The following is a 16,287-nucleotide window of genomic DNA, read 5'->3' as shown; positions in this document are numbered from 1 at the left end:
TTAAAAAAATCTTATAACATAATTGATAACAACCAACAATAACAAAATAACAATATGTGCAAGAACAATACATTAATCACATTTAAAACAAATTTGTTTTTTGTAATTTTTCACTCAAACTATTATTTTGCGGAGGAGGTATATAGAGATGTTATTTAATGATGTTGGTTGACCACGTTAATTGAGTAAGTTGGTAAATAAATATTAGTTGAAATTAATAAATGATATGTGTTTTTATTAAATATAAAAATTGAGATGATTATTAAATTTTTAAAACTTCCTAAACATTAGAACTTGGCCCAAGTTCTAATTTTTTCTAAAAGTTGAAAACTTGTGATGTTTGTCAAATATATTTTTTAAATAATGATAAATTATATGGCGAAACACCAATTTCAATTTTGTTTTTCAAAAACTATTTGGGGTGTGTAATTTTCGTAAAATGGGTTATTGTACAAATCGGCCCATTGTACATCCGGGGCGGGTATATTCATGTCAAACAGGTTCAAAGGGAAGATCGTCTTCACTTTTTATGGTATCACAGAAAAAATGGCTGCTCAAGAGGAAGTAAAACAATTGGCAGAGTGCTCAGTCTCCAAGTTAGTTTCCTTTTCCTTCATCAACAGCATCTTTACTTATCCCTTACATTTTTGTATCTCCAATATTTTCTGAATCTATAGGCACAATACCCATTTTTTATTAGGAAGGAAATTTTAGGTTGAAAGTTTCTATGCTTCTTCCTTCAAAGAATCAATCAATTTTTTTGTAATTCTTTCCGATTGAGAATGTTAAATTAACAAAGAGGAAAATGGCTAGTAATTTCATCATTTGATTTTCAATATTTGTCATCTCTAGAAAATTAATTGTGAATCAAAACAATAATTAAATCCACAATAATTTGACATTTTCCTCCCATGTGTTAATTTATCACTAAAGGTGCCGGTCAATGAAGTAGAAATGAAGAGGATGAAGTCCAGGACTTTTTTTTGGAAGGGGAAATGGGGGAGAAGATTACAAGGTGGAGAATCGAACACTCGGGTAGCCAATCAACTGAGCTACTAATATTCCCCAAGTCCATTACTGAAATACCAGTAGAAGCAAAATAATTAGGCAATTTATTTCAAGTGGCTTAAACAGTGGAAAAAATCACCCAGTATGGGAAATGTTGAGGGTGTCTCAAAGGTTAGTGTCTTGTTGCTTAATTTGGGGGTGATATAATATTACAGAGACATTGAGTTATTCCCTCTTATCTCTTTTCTCTTCTCTTTTTGATATTGCGAGCTATTATTTTTTTAATTTTAAACACTTGTTTTAGGCAGACATTTTACTCTTAATAACTGTGTGGGTCAAAGCAGGTCATGTTTGATAGAGTGGAGGTAGTACCAAATATAAATGCTTTTGTTCAATAGGAAGATTAGAACAATGTCCAAGGCAAGGGTGAGAATAATGGTGTCAGTATAATATTTGTAAAAAATATGGTGTCAGTATAATATGTAGTGCCACACCCTTTCATGCCATTCTAGTTCCTGCCAAGGTCATCATTCCTTGTGCCGCATATGATAGCAGTAACATACAGTGATATGTGAACATGAAAGTTATGAGAAACCAGTATGATGGATGATATTTATCACCACACCGTTTGGTCGAATTTTCATGGCATTGATTATGTGTTTCGTTTTCTAAAATTGCTATTTACTTCCTTCTATTTTAAATTGTGTACATCTTTTCTTTTCTATCCGGTGTATGTTATTTGGAAATAAACTTTCATGAGCTTCTGGTGGTTATCATACTGTATAAATGAGTCACTTTCATCTTGTCATTTGAAGTATTTCTTCTTTGATTGAATTCAGTGTTTCTATTTTGTCTTGGAGTATTCAGACAACTTCAAGCTACAACGGTCATGTTCTTCTACCTTTCTCATTTTTAAGTATTCTTTTGCCCTGAACAACAGTTATCCCTCAATTAAACAAGTTGGAGTTGGCTATATGAATCCTCATTGACAATGTTTCTTCGTTTACATTCATCTCATGCCAACACTTTACAAAAAATAAAAATAAAAAAATAAAAAATACTAGAAGTTCTGTAGTCCAGAACATATAAGATTTCTCTGCCTTTACGAGCTTGTGTGATGATTTTCTCCTAGGTAAATTTTTTGAAAGAAAAAGGGTAACAAATTGGAATATATTTGATCTCCGTGAGGATTGCAGCTGTGACGTAATTTCTTATTCGTATCATGCGGTTATTATATTCCCCTGTCATTGCATTTATAAAATCAACAATGAAAAATTTAATGTTCATGAATGTCTTTTATGAATCTATTATGCAGAGAAGTTGAAATTCATGCTCCTAATACATGTTTTTTTTTCTTCTCTTGAGATGGATATTAAAGCTTAAACTTTTAGATGGTTGGAAAGATTGAGGCAGTTTTCTTATTATGGGTTCTAAAAACGAGTGTTTTTCCTCTACTAGTGAGTGCTTTGAGCTTACCTCCTGGGAATTAGGCAATGCATGGGATACCTCAAAATTCTGAATGTGAATTTCAATGTTTGTATCTGTCATGAGAGAAATTGAATTCATCCTAGACTTTGTTCTAATGAACTTGGTATAATCATGTTGCTTGTCTTACTTATTCTAGTCCGAAGCTTTCTGGTCTGATATTTAAATTACTGCAGTGCTCTGGGGACATGGGTTTTCTCTGTAGCTGGTGCACTGCTTGCAATTCCAGTGGGTATAAAACGGAAATCTTTGGCACCCCTCGTATTCTTTGGCACAACTGGTACGATGCTGGATATAATTATGGGTATCAGTGCTTGTGAAAGAGAACACGCAGAGCGGCAAATGAAGCTTATGGAAGAAGCACAAAGATCTGCAGCTGTTGATACCTTGGCTGATGCAGCAACTGAACATTGATGGCATTCAGGTCGTTCTGGATTTTGGCTTCAACTAATAGCTGAGGTTCATGTAGCATTGAGTATTGTTGGCCTTCAATTTCCGGTTTACTTGGCTTGTAACTTGGATATTGTCATTAGCAGAAAAGAAGGGAAATAGTGTATGGGGTGATTGCACTTGTGATGTGGCTAAAAAGCTTTCTATTAGTAACCATGTAGAAGTCCTTACTCCATCATGGCCTGATGGTTTTGACATTTTCATGCCTTGAGTTTGTTTTACATTCTTGTTCTTATGAAAGAAGTTTACATTTTCATGCCTTGAATTAGTAACCTCGTACTCCAGGTCTTCGTTTTTAGGTACAACTCTCCGTTATAATTAGTCTTTTTTAACTATCTGTCAATCCGAGAAGTGCAACCAAGGTCATATCTATATCACGATCAAGACCTAGTTCTAGTTTCCAACGTAGCTCTTAATTTTCAGACCCAAAACTTACATGATTTCCTAGTGTATAAGTAAATCAAAATCGAAGTTCTGGTACAAACATCTGAAGTTCATCTGAAATGCTTTTTGAGAAAACTTGTTTGGGCATCTTCTGGCCTTGGACTGGAGTAACCTCCATTCACCTAAACCTTTAGCCACAAAAAGAATTTCTATGTGCAAGTTTACTGCAGGACGATAACTTAGCCTCTATCTAAAATAAATGGGAGTCATCAGCTATATGAATCCTCACTGAATTTGTCATTCCATTTAAGCTTATCGCAAACCCATACTATACAACAAATAGTTCTCTTCATTTTCTATTGGCATATAAGTAGCTGAAAGGACTAAAATACTTCTAAAGAGAATAGGACTTTTAAGTAACCATACATCACTACAATGACATTTTTCCTTTACATGATGCACCCAACTCAACCCAAGCTTTCCACTCCAGGAAAACATACCCTAAAATCAATTTTGTCCATAGAAGAAGCATCCATTAGATGAATACAAGGACAAAACGAACTATGCAGAAGCATTTACGGGGATATTATTCAAGATAGTAGATTCACCTAAATAAGAGAGTTATTTCACACTTGAGTAATAGGGATATTATTCTTAATTTCTTCATTCAAGGAGTCCAATCCAGAAAAAGAACTTCCAATTATTGAGTTTATGAAAGACACATGAATTCTTCTGAGAACATTGATATTTGAGACATTTCAGATTTTAAAAAAACTCCTATACTAAACTGACATCAGATATAAAGGACGGCAGAGAAACAGAGATCATCTCGTACCTCCCACATTCGCAATCTCTTGTTGCATTAATAGTAACTTTAAATTTTAAAGGACTGTTAATCTCCTGTTGCAGTAGCAACTTCAACAAAATTAACCAAACCAAATAGAAATTAGGTCTTACATCAAATTTATTTTTTCCTTTCAATTCCTTGCCCTCATTGATGCGTGATGTGTCAGGGACCGGAATATCTTCCCCAGCAACACTATGTTCACTTTCAGCCGTGCCCTTCCTTCTGCAGACTAAATTTGAAGCATGATTATTTCCATCCTTCAGCCTTTTGTAACAAGAGAACACTTCTTCAGCTCTGATGTTTCCAAACAACACTTCAGCTGCCTTGTTTTTAACAAGAAGTGGAGCATACATTGAATCATCCCACACATATAGCTGCAAAATTGAAATAGTACACTTAAAAAGTCTCCAGATAAACTAAGAGAAATGGGTTAGGTGCAACTTATGGCACTTAAGCTATTTTCTGCTATGAAAGTAAATATGTCACACGTCTATCATTATAATTGAGTGACCGCAATGTCAATGAGTTTGAAAAACATCTACGATACTGGTGTCAACTAGAGTTGTGAAGTTTTAATACCAAAATGGAACATAAAAACTTCAGGTGCCAAATGCCATGGCTTGGAATGAAAAATGCAATATAAGTAGTAATGGTGACAGTTTTCTGGAGCTAATTTTTACAAGAAAAAGAATGTTACCAGCTGAAAGAGAAAATCTTACCATGAAAGGTCGATATATCATGCTCACTGCATGAAGGTGATTGGAGCTCTCCTGACAATAGAGTGATGAGGCATTTTTAATACTGCCTGAACTGTTGGAAACCACAATGATATCACACTTACTAAATGCTATAGACATATTATGAGCATATACATATGAAAAGAGGACTGATTCAGCTTTTCCTATTACCTAGATTCGTAGCTCAAAGGAGTACCACATAGATGACAACCAACAGTAATTAGATCGTCAGCCACGTTGCAATCTGAGTGCACATACAGCCTCTTGCTAATGAACATGCTTTCAACATCAGATTCAGGAAGATGTCTCCAGGTAATTGGCAGAAATAATTCGCCAACAGATGCATATAAAGTTGCCTTGCAGGAATCAGGAAGATCAGACAAAACTTTAAGAGAGATGGAATCCTGAGATTTTGTCTCTTCATGCGCTTTCCAATTAATTGATGCCTGCTTCCATTGCAAATCCGTGAGGCCAGCTCATTATTATATGTCATAAAGCAAGTCAATTGACAAATACCCTTTTAACTGAGGTGATTTGACAACAGATGTGAAGTAATACACGAATATGCGCTTATCACTATTACATGGATACCAATCAATCTTGAAATACTTAATAATTCAAAATCAGTAATAAGCAGTAAAAGCCAGAGCTTTCTTCCCTCAAACAAGTTATAATTTGATAGAGTACTTGAACCTTCCTTATTTTGACAAATATCATATCCTCTTTACCAGTAAAAGTTAGTGGTTTTAATTTCAGCACAACTGGGATGAATTATCGTATTGTACCCAGCAAAGTATTAAATATTAAACTCCATTCCTAATCTTGAACTTTGTAAAAGCTAAAATAAAGAAAAATTATCCAAACAGATATTTCCATTAGTTCCTAAGTAAATACAATAATGATTGAGGGTAAAATAGGAGCAACAAATTAAAAAAAAAAACTTTTTAATTAAATCATTACTTTTAATGGTCCCAGTAAAGGCATGGAAAGTTTCTACTAGAGGAGTTTTAAGATAATTCTCAAACTATTGGGGATATCCATTTAGTTCCAATGAACTAGAGTGGAGGTCCAAGTATTCACCCAAAGTTAATTCATTAACTACATCTGCTAGCCAAATTGTTTTCTATAATATCAGAAAACATTTCATTAATTAAATAAAGAATGAAACACACTTATAAGTTGGTGCAAAACTGTTCTTTCTAGCAGCCACAGGTGCAACAGTGCACTAGGATATCCAAATCTTAAGAACTAGAACTCCTTGGCTTGAGCCGAGTGGGGTGGGGTTTGATCTGATAACCCAGCCTGAAATACATAACCATGTGTTCTTGCTCGGGGACGGGGACGGGGATGGGGACAGGGTTGAGGGTAAGGAGGGGTAAGTGGGTTAAAGGAGCGTCTAGACTGAGAGTAGGTTCTTGGAACATTGGGACGTTAACGGGAAAATCCATAGAGCTAGTTAAGATTCTAAAGAAAAGGAAGATTAATATAGCTTGTGTGCATGAGACCAAATGAATAGGCTCTAAAGCTAAGGAGGTAGACGGGTATAAGCTTTGGTTCTCTGGTATATCAAAGTTCAGGAATGGGGTAGGTATTTTAGTAGACAGTGATTTAAGGGATCTGGTGGTGGAGGTTAGGAGAGTCACTGATAGGATGATGTCGATTAAGGTGATCGTTGAAGGGATCACGTTGAACATTATTAGTGATTATGCACCGCAAGCAGGCTTAAGCGAGGAGGATAAGAGGCGCTTTTGGGAGGATTTAGATGAGTTAGTGGGAGGCATACCGCCTACTGAGAAGCTTTTTGTAGGAGGGGATTTCAATGGACACATTGGGTCTATTTCGGGAGGGTATGATGATGTGCATGGAGGCTTTGGCTTCGGGGACAGAAATGGAGGAGGAGTTTCACTTTTGGATTTCGCAAGAACTTTTGGGTTGGTGATAGCCAATTCGAGTTTTCCGAAGGAGGACCACTTGGTAACCTTCTGTAGTTCGGTGACTAAGACTCAGATAGATTATTTACTCCTTAGGAAAAATGATAAAGGTCTGTGCAAAGACTGTAAGGTCATCCTGATCGACAACCTTAAAACCAGACATAAGCTCTTAGTGATGGATTTAGGGATCAAGATGACGAGGAAGAGGAGGGTCGGGGATGACCGACCTAGGATCAGATGGGGGAGTTTGACCACGGCTAGTGCCTTGGAGATGGGAGAGAAATTGAATGATATGGGGGCCTGGGATAGTAGCGGGGATGCGAACAGTATGTGGGATAGGACGGCTAATTGTATTAGGGTTATAGCAAGGAAAGTGTTGGGAGTCTCGACAGACAGTCGTAGTCGGCATCGAGGGGACTGGTGGTGGAATGGAGAAGTGCAAGAGAAGGTAGAAGCAAAGAACATGGCGTATGCGAAGTTGTTGGAAAGCAAGGATGAGGTGAAGAAGTGGACGAATGGAAAACTTTATAAGATAGCGAGGAAGAAGGCAAAGTCGGTGGTTTCGACGGCAAAAACGATAGCTTTTGAATGCCTTTACGCTGAACTAGAAGAGAAAGGCAGGGATAGGAAATTGTTCAGGCTAGCCAGGGCGCGGGAGAGAAGGGCACGCGATGTGGATCAAGTGAAATGCATCAAGGACGAGCATGAAAAAGTATTGGTAGACGAGACCCTCATTAAACAGAGATGACAGTCCTACTTCCATAAACTCTTGAATGAGGAAGGGGACAAAAAGATTGTGTTGGGAGATTTGGAACATACAGGGAGGCATCCCGATTTTGGGTGTTGCAGGAGTATTACGGTCGAGGAGGTTAAGGGTGTTGTTCGTAGGATGCGTTGGGGAAGAGCAATCGGACCTGACGAGGTTCCTGTGGAATTTTGGAAGAGCGCGAGCTCGATAGGTTTAGAGTGGCTGACTAGGTTATTTAATGTCATCTTTAAGATGACAACGATGTCCGAAGAATGGAGGTCGAGCGTAATGATCCCTCTATACAACAATAAGGGGGATATCCAGAGTTGCAACAACTATAGAGGTATCTAGCTTCTAAGTCATACTATGAAAGTGTGGAAAAGAGTGGTGGAGATGAGGTTAAGGAGAGACGTGTCTATTTTAGAGAACCAATTTGGATTTAAGCCGGGACGCTCAACTATAGAAGCCATCCATCTTATGAGGAGACTGGTGGAGCAGTATAGGGAGAGGAGGAGGGACTTGCAATGGTATTCATCGACCTAGAAAAGGCCTTCGATAAAGTCCCACGAGAGATACTATGGAGATGTTTGGATGCTAAAGGTGTACCTGTGGCATACATTATGGTGATCAAGGACATGTATGAGGGTGCCAAAACCAGGGTAAGGACAGTCGGAGGCGACTCAGAGCACTTCCCAGTTGTGATGGGGTTGCATCAAGGATTAGCTTTTAGTCCATTTTTATTTACCTTGGTGATGGATGGATTGACGCGACAAATTCAAGGTGAGGTGCCATGGTGTATGCTTTTTGCGGATGACATAGTCTTGATCGATGAGACTCGTAGCGAAGTTAACGCTAAGCTGAAGGATTGGAGACAGACTTTGAAGTCTAAAGGGTTTAAGCTGAGTAGGATCAAGACAGAGTACTTAGAGTGCAAGTTCAGTAAGACACCTCAGAAGGTTGACACGGAAGTTAGGCTTAGTGACCAGGCCATCCAAAAGAAAAGTAGTTTCAAGTACCTTGGGTCTATTATGCAAGACAGCGGGGAGATTGACGATTATGTCACACATCGTATTGGGGTAGGGTGGATGAAATGGAGGCTCGCTTCCGGTGTGCTATGTGACAAGAAGGTGCCTCCACTACTTAAGGGAAAGTTATAAAAAGTAGTGGTTAGACCGGCTATGTTATACGGGGCGGAGTGTTGGCCAATTAAGGTATCTCACGTTCAAAAGATGAAAGTTGCTGAAATGAGAATGTTGAGATGGATGTGTGGGCATACCAGGAGTGACATGATTAGAAATGAGGCTATTCGAGACAAGGTAGGAGCGACCTCGATGGAAGACAAGATGCGGGAAATGCGACTGAGATGGTTTGGGCATGTGAAGAGGAGAGACACAGATGCCCCAGTGCGGAGGTGTGAGAGGTTGGTCATGGATGGTTTCAGAAGAGGTAGGGGTAGGCCGAAGAAATATCGGGGAGAGGTGATTAGACAAGACATGACGCAATTACAACTTACCGAGGACATGACCTTAGATAGGAGGGTGTGGAGGACCCACATAAGGATAGAAGGCTAGTTCATAGTCTTGACATTCTTCCTTATTAGTAGGCGTATTAGCGCACTATAATTCCCTGTGGTCTAACGTCTATTATTATCTACTATCTATTACTTTCATTACTTCCATTACTTTCTCTACTTTGATTGTTCTATCTTATTTGGGTTGATTTCGTTACTTGCTTTTCCATATCGCTTTGAACTTCTTATTCTTATCTGACTTCTTTTTTGATTTTACTGAACCGAGGGTCTTTCGGAAACAGCCGTCCTACCTTGGTAGGAGTCAGGTCTGCGTACACTTTACCCTCCCCAGACCCACGTTGTGGGATTTCACTGGGTCGTTGTTGTTGGACAAGATAGTCTACAAATAAATTCATTCTGCAGCATAAGTACATCCAAATTAGGACTTGATCAACAGTGGAAACTAATTAAGAGAAGAAGAGAAACCTCCTCCATCTCAGCCATGTGATGGGGTATGGGGGAAGTAAGAAATTGGAGAAGGAGAAAAGGGTGCTTGATCAATGGACTCCTAGTCTCTACTCAAGTGTACGTTATAACAAATTTATAATAGAAGTTCCAAGAGAGAGAGGATATATACTTGATGGTTTTTCAATTCAACAGCAGCTCCCTGCTGCAGCCATGCAACAATTTTCTGAAGCTTATCCTTTGATGCCGTACCGATTCGACAGCTGCGCATCAGATCGTCCACACCTGCAAAGGCATTAAATCAATATCTTAGCCCAGATCCAGAGCAGACTGGTCTAATTTCAGCCGAACTACAGTGATATTGAAAGAAATACACTAAATAAACAGTATAAAGCTTATGAAATCTTTTTGATCCCATTCTTATATTTCCTTTTTTTTATGCTAGTGAAAGTTTGTGAAGAACTAATGTTGAGACAAAATATAGTTTTTAAGTACGTGAAGTCTCATCAGAGCAGAAATTAATTTATTTCAGACACTCATGACAAGTGAAGCATGGCTAAATCAAATTTGGTTGATTAACATGTTTTGGTGGTGCCACATGGGAGTCGAAGACTAATTTTTCAAACCTCCTTGCAACTCTGCAAGTATAGCAATCCGGTGACGACCTCAGTACTACAAGAGGAGTCTGACTCGCATTCAACAATTATTTGGCAGAACTATATGAAACAACAACAACAACAACAACCCAGTGAAATCCCACAACGTGGGGTCTGAGGAGGGTAAAGTGTACGCAGACCTTACTCCTACCAAGGTAGGACGGCTGATTCCGAGAGACCCTCGGCTCAATAGAAGCATAAAAAGAGGTCCGATAAGGCTAAGAAGTTCAAAGCGTAATGAAAAAGCAAATAACGAAAGCGACACAGAACTATATGAAAGTTTAGATTAATCTATATCAGTGTTGTGAAAAAGCGCTAAAGCGCTCGCTTTAAGCGTGAAGCGAAGCGAGGCGAGGCACTAGCGCTTCAATACCGTGAAGCGAAGCGAAAACAGAAAAGCGTGCGCTTCATGGAAGAAGCGAGAAGCGCGCTTCATGTTGAAGCGAGAAAAAAGCGCGCTTATTTGTTAAAAGCGGCACTAGGGTTTATTTTAAAAGAACAAATCTGTAAACTTACAATTAATTATTCGTTGCTGTGACTTCTTCGAGACTTCGTCAGTTCAAACTTCAACCAGGTTAGTTTTTCTTCTCTTCTTCTTCTCTTCTTCTCTTTCTCTTTCTATTTTTATTTCTATTCAGCTTCAGCCGCTGTGATGTTCTTCTCTTTTTCTCTTCATCACTTCTTCTCATCTTCTTTTTTTGTTTCTATCCAGCCAGCAGTGCAGTTCTGCGCAACTGCTGGTATGTTTTGGCCCTTTTTTTTTTGATTTGGGTTCTCAGTGACCTCTGTTTTGTTAAGCTATGCTCTGTTTTTTTCTATCTGTATCATGATTTTCTTTTTCTCATAAATCATTTTATCATATAATATTAATTAATTTGTTGAGCTGAAAAATTTGGTTGAATTTTTTATAGTGATTTTATTACACAAAACAAGGGTTGCTTTATTACACAAAACAAGGGCTGCTTTATTACCCACTGCAGCTGCTTTATTTTTTTTTAATACTGCTGCAGCTGTTTTATTAGGCTAGTGGGCTGGTGATATGAAGTGGAAAATGGTTATTGGATGTTTAATTAACTGCATAAAGGGAATTTATCAAAAAGTGGAGCCCATAGACCACTTTCATGGCCAATTTTTGATTATTTATCTATGCATATTTTATATTTTATATTTTATATTTTTATACTAAATAGCGCTTTTTCTGAAAAAAGCATGCGCTTCGCTTCACGCTTCTCGCTTCTGTGAAGCGAGCCCCCGTCGCTTTTTTCCGCTTCTCGCTTCTCAAAACATTGATCTATATGGAGAAAGGCCTAATGATCAAGCTGCATATAAGTTTTTTTTTTCATGTTAGTAAAGATTACGTTAGCTAATAGATAAGCTTCCTGTTACTACAGATCGAGGGTGTGATTTCCTAAGATTACACATTTACGGTTGATGAGAAGTTTGTAAGAGGTTAACAGTAACTGATTAGAGAAATAAATTTCTTTATTAGATATTTTTTAAGGCTGAGAGCATGTTTTATTGGTTATGGATTCTTGTTGTTAAATCTCAACTTTTTTTATTTATGGAGAACTGCTGATTAGACAAGGAGGGATCCATATTTATTTTCTGAGTAACTGATCCAACACCTCAAGGTTATTCTGTTCTCGTTCTAGTGAGGACTGGGCACATGTGAGCATTGTTATCATTTTTAACAAGTTTAATAATTTAACGCATATCACAGCAAGGTACTGCAAAAAAAGAAAAAGAAGAAAGGAAATACGATCAATTTATCGTAATCAATAGATAGCATGTTGGTTAACTGCATTATGATATGCAAGGAACAAAAGTTCATTGGCATATCACATTATAAATGGGCTTCCAAAGAGGTTCAACGAAACAAGGAATGCACTTCTTTATCCTGTGCAACAAAGAAAGAAAGAGAGGGCGAACAAAGACTTGCAGTATAAAGTATTATATCATGAAGATAGAAATGGTGTTCAAAATGACAGATATCAAAGGAGAAATAGGCATTTGAGCTGCCTTTATTTTTTGTTTCATCAGTTTGTAACTCAATATACTAGCCTCCTGAAGGTTAATTTAGTGGCATCACCCAATTATTCAGAGAAGATTACACAGATTTGGCATCCAAACATGCATAGTCTTCTTGGGCTCTGCCCCCTGGAAATCAGTAAATGCTAGGCAGCAATTAAGGACTTTTTTAAAAATTATCGTCAGCCTTTACAACAATTGGTCTAGTCATGTATTCCTGATACTCCAAAGCTTGATCATATCCACCAAAGATAATGTATCACAGAACCTTATGAGTTGTAGAGAGAGAGAGAGAGATAAGAGAGTACCTTTAGAAGTAAATGATTTGTATGAATGGACTATACGTTGCAAAGTTGAGCAATGTACAGTTCTAGCCTCAATTAATCCGCCAACTCTTGTAATCTTAACATCTGAAATTGAAGAAGTTATATGCATTACCTGATGATTGGAGCAACATCATTATTTGAAAACTAAAGTTTAGAACACACACTCATATATTCGAGAATATTTAACAATGGTGATTAATATGTTAACCTGAACAACAATACAAGCATAGCAGATTCCATGGAAGTGAGAAGCAGAGAGGACGAGACAACTATATGAGATAATGATTTTAGAAAGTCTTTTGAGGCAATGACTGAGCAGTGAACACTATTAGACCACAAACAAATTCAATGCTGCATACTATGTTTGAGAAACTGTTTGCATATAATTCAAACTGAAACTTGTTATTTTCCATGGGCTCTTGGTAAATCAACAAGAAATAGGCAAATGAAAACAGAAGACAATAAGGAAGTTAAATAATTTCAATGCCACCAGTCATATAGTAGTAAAGAATACCTGCCTATTGCCCATTCATTAAGGATGACAGATAGCGCAGGGCAGGTTAGAGCAAGTCTTGACCTGCCTATCCTATTTAGTATTTTTTGAAAATTAGCCCAGCCCTGCCCCATTAAATTTTTAACAAATTTTAATCTTGCCCCGCCCCATCCGTTAAGTCTTTCCCCTCCCCTGCCCCATTAAGATTGCCATCCCTACTGTTCACGCTTATGAAGATGTTATTATGATTTAAAAGAAGCTTCAAATACCTTGGGTCTATTATACAGGAAGATGGGGATATCGACGACGATGTTTCACACCGCATCAGTGCAGGGTGGATGAAATGGAGGCTCGCCTCCGGAGTGCTGTGTGACAAAAAAGTGCCACCAAAACTCAAAGGCAAGTTCTACAAAGTGGTGGTTAGACCGACCCTATTGTACGGGGTGGAGTGTTGGCCAATCAAGAAACTTCATGTCCAGAAGATGAGAGTCGCGGAAATGCGAATGCTGCGGTGGATGTGTGGGCACACTAGGATGGATAGAATTAGGAATGAAGATATCCGAGACAAGGTGGGAGTGGCATCGGTGGAGGACAAGATGCGGGAAGCGAGACAGAGATGGTTTGGGCATGTGAAGAGGAGAGACACAGATGCTCCAGTGCGGAGGTGCGAGAGGTTGGCTATGGACGGTTTCAGGAGGGGCAAAGGGAGGCCAAAGAAATATTGGGAAGAGGTCATTAGACATGATATGGCACAGTTGCAGCTCTCCGAGGACATGACCTTAGATAGGAGGCTATGGAGGACTCAGACTAAGATAGTGGGCTAGGTGGCCGATCGGTTCTCCATAGTAGTCGTAGTCGCGCTCATTTGTCTTAACATAGGATTGTGCATGGGTTTACTGCTTATATTAGTTGGCCCAGTCTACTTTGGGTATCCTATTTTATCTATAGTAGTTAATGCCCCTTTATCCCCGATCTTTCCTACCCTGACTTTATCGCTTTATCGCTCTCATTATTCATTATTCATTATTCATTATTCATTATTCATATCTTTATATTGTCTGTTATATGCCTGGCTTTACTGACCTATGTCTTGTTTTTCCTTGTTTTTCCTTGTTTCTCCTCCCTTGTTTCTTCTCTCTTAAGCCGAGGGTCTTTCGGAAACAGCCGCCCTACCTTTTAAGGTAGGGGTTAGGTCTGCGTACACTCTACCCTCCCCAGACCCCACATGGTGGGATCACACTGGGTTTGTTGTTGTTGTTGTTGTAATTTCTGAAATTCAAATCCCATCTGTATTCCTGTTTGATGTTTATATGTTGAGTTATAGTATATATATATATATATGCCACTATTTTCGAATTTAACTATACGTATTGCGTGGAAATATTTGAAGACTATTATACTAATTCTCTGCTCATGATAAACAAAAACATAACAGTGGATAAATATTTTATTCCTGAAAAAACTTACTTTGAAGCAAAATGATATCTCCAGCAAGCAATGTGGAGGCCAATTGTTTGTTCCATATTGTAACAGGAAAAAATGGGCGGGTGTCGTCGGCCACCTGTATGTCCGTCCTTATGACCTCTGCTCTACCTTTTCTCCATAGCTTGTACTGCAAAATTATATATATATGCTTCAGTAAACCCACTAAGAGTAGATAACAGAAGAAGGAGAGGAAATACCTGAATTGGGGTGATGTTGTGAACAAATACAAGGAGTTGAACGTACTCGTCGATGTGAGATGTTGCTTTAGAGAGATCGATTAGAGGACCATAACATACTATTGCCGCCATTTTCTTTTCTCTCTTTTGGTTTGGCTCTCCCATGTTTTCTTCCCTCTTCTCTATTGGGCTTTCCAATGACCCGACCCTGTTTCATTATGGGAATTTTCAAAAAGGAAAAATTATTAGGAAAAATAATTTTTAATAAATAATTACTGATTTTAACGATACTTTTTATTTATTATCATTTATAGCAATATATAGCAATATTATGATATATTTATTATGTATTAAAAGTGAATTATGCATGCAATATAAATGTATTATAAGTGTTTTAAAATATATTATGCTTGTTTGGTAAGAAATTGACACAATGTATTATAAGTGTATTAAAATATGTGATAAATAAATTATCCATGAATAAAACTTGTATTATATGAGTTTTATAAATTATTCTCGCTAATATGTATTAAAATTATATTATAATTGTATTATAAGTGTTCAGTGAAAAAAAAATATTATTGCTATAAATGGTAAATATTTTCTTAATGTAGTACATTTATGTAAATTTCCCTTTCAAAAATAACTACACTCTTTAAGCTATAGTAGTTTCAATATTTACAATCTGCCGCTCCAGTTTGAGTTTGCTATATGTTGTATGCATTGTATCTTTAATGAATCTGTAAAAATAATATTAATATAACTTAACTAATTTGAGTAAATTGTGGATGTGATCTTTTCAAATATGGTAATTGAGCAGAAATTCCTCTCCAAAATCTTCTTATTCCAAATTGAATTCTCAACTGTCATTCTGAAAAATTCAAAAACACAAAATCGAAGACCAAAACAAAATCGAATATAAAAATGCTAAATCGAACATATTTACTTTGTTGTTCTTCAATCCACAATCAATAAGGTGTGTTCTGAATTCCATTAAATTCCTTTTTCATATGTGAAGTATGCAACTAAATTCTAAAATACAAAATTCATAAGCGATTTTGTAACTATATTAAATACATATAGTGGTTCGGTGTGAATCTTAAGTACTCACTTTCAATCCTTAGCATCGATACTGATTATTGTATTTTAGTTTATGACTTATTATTTTGGTTACACATTGATACATATGCAATCCTATCATGTTTTAATTCCGAATAGAAAAGTCAAATTTTATCAGATAATTGTATTTATGTACATTTGTATCTGCCACTATATGATTATTTGTATTTATATTTATAAACAAAATAATCTGTATTTGTATTTATATTGATATACAATTGTGTCTCTGACTATTAGATTGTTTCTATTTGTATTCATATACATAAATATAATCAGTCTTATGGTTAAAGATACAATTATATACACCTTACTAAATTGTATTAAATATGTATACTTGTATTTTTTAGTAATGAATTTAATTGTATTTATGTTGCAATTATAGCCTTATATGTCATGTGTCAAAGGTTGTACTTAGTTGATGAAGGAATCAAATATCAAC

At 37.0% G+C, this 16,287-nt stretch overlaps 2 protein-coding genes across 2 annotated transcripts; one reads left to right on the top strand and one right to left on the bottom strand.

The window, feature by feature from the left end:
* Window positions 1-474: 474 nt before the first annotated feature.
* LOC129896858 (uncharacterized) lies at window positions 475-3,208 on the top strand. Its single transcript, XM_055972834.1, has 2 exons — window positions 475-596; window positions 2,670-3,208. The coding sequence occupies exons 1-2, from the start codon at window positions 490-492 to the stop codon at window positions 2,905-2,907; spliced, it is 345 nt and encodes a 114-aa protein (XP_055828809.1). The 5' UTR covers window positions 475-489; the 3' UTR covers window positions 2,908-3,208.
* A 799-nt stretch (window positions 3,209-4,007) lies between these two features.
* Window positions 4,008-14,946, bottom strand: LOC129896149 (uncharacterized). The gene is made up of 7 exons (XM_055971982.1): window positions 14,751-14,946; window positions 14,536-14,680; window positions 12,558-12,659; window positions 9,738-9,850; window positions 5,083-5,357; window positions 4,894-4,984; window positions 4,008-4,548 (listed from the first exon to the last, which is right to left on the bottom strand). Exons 1-7 carry the CDS (start codon window positions 14,892-14,894, stop codon window positions 4,105-4,107), a joined length of 1,314 nt encoding a protein of 437 aa, XP_055827957.1. The 5' UTR covers window positions 14,895-14,946; the 3' UTR covers window positions 4,008-4,104.
* Between the last annotated feature and the right edge of the window lie 1,341 nt (window positions 14,947-16,287).

Source organism: Solanum dulcamara, chromosome 7 (assembly GCF_947179165.1).
Source record: "Solanum dulcamara chromosome 7, daSolDulc1.2, whole genome shotgun sequence".
Lineage (NCBI taxonomy): Eukaryota > Viridiplantae > Streptophyta > Magnoliopsida > Solanales > Solanaceae > Solanum > Solanum dulcamara.
This window is presented reverse-complemented; position numbering and strand designations above follow the sequence as displayed.

Excerpts from the sequence above, each read along its gene's own strand:
- LOC129896149 (XM_055971982.1), bottom strand. The coding sequence starts at position 14,894 with ATGGGAGAGCCAAACCAAAAGAGAGAAAAGAAAATGGCGGCAATAGTA. Across the intron at positions 12,660-14,535 it reads AGATATCATTTTGCTTCAAA|ATGTTAAGATTACAAGAGTT; the intron begins GTAAGTTTTTTC and ends CTTCAATTTCAG. Across the intron at positions 4,549-4,893 it reads TGATATATCGACCTTTCATG|CTATATGTGTGGGATGATTC; the intron begins GTAAGATTTTCT and ends TCAATTTTGCAG.
- LOC129896858 (XM_055972834.1), top strand. The coding sequence starts at position 490 with ATGTCAAACAGGTTCAAAGGGAAGATCGTCTTCACTTTTTATGGTATC. Across the intron at positions 597-2,669 it reads GCAGAGTGCTCAGTCTCCAA|TGCTCTGGGGACATGGGTTT; the intron begins GTTAGTTTCCTT and ends AAATTACTGCAG.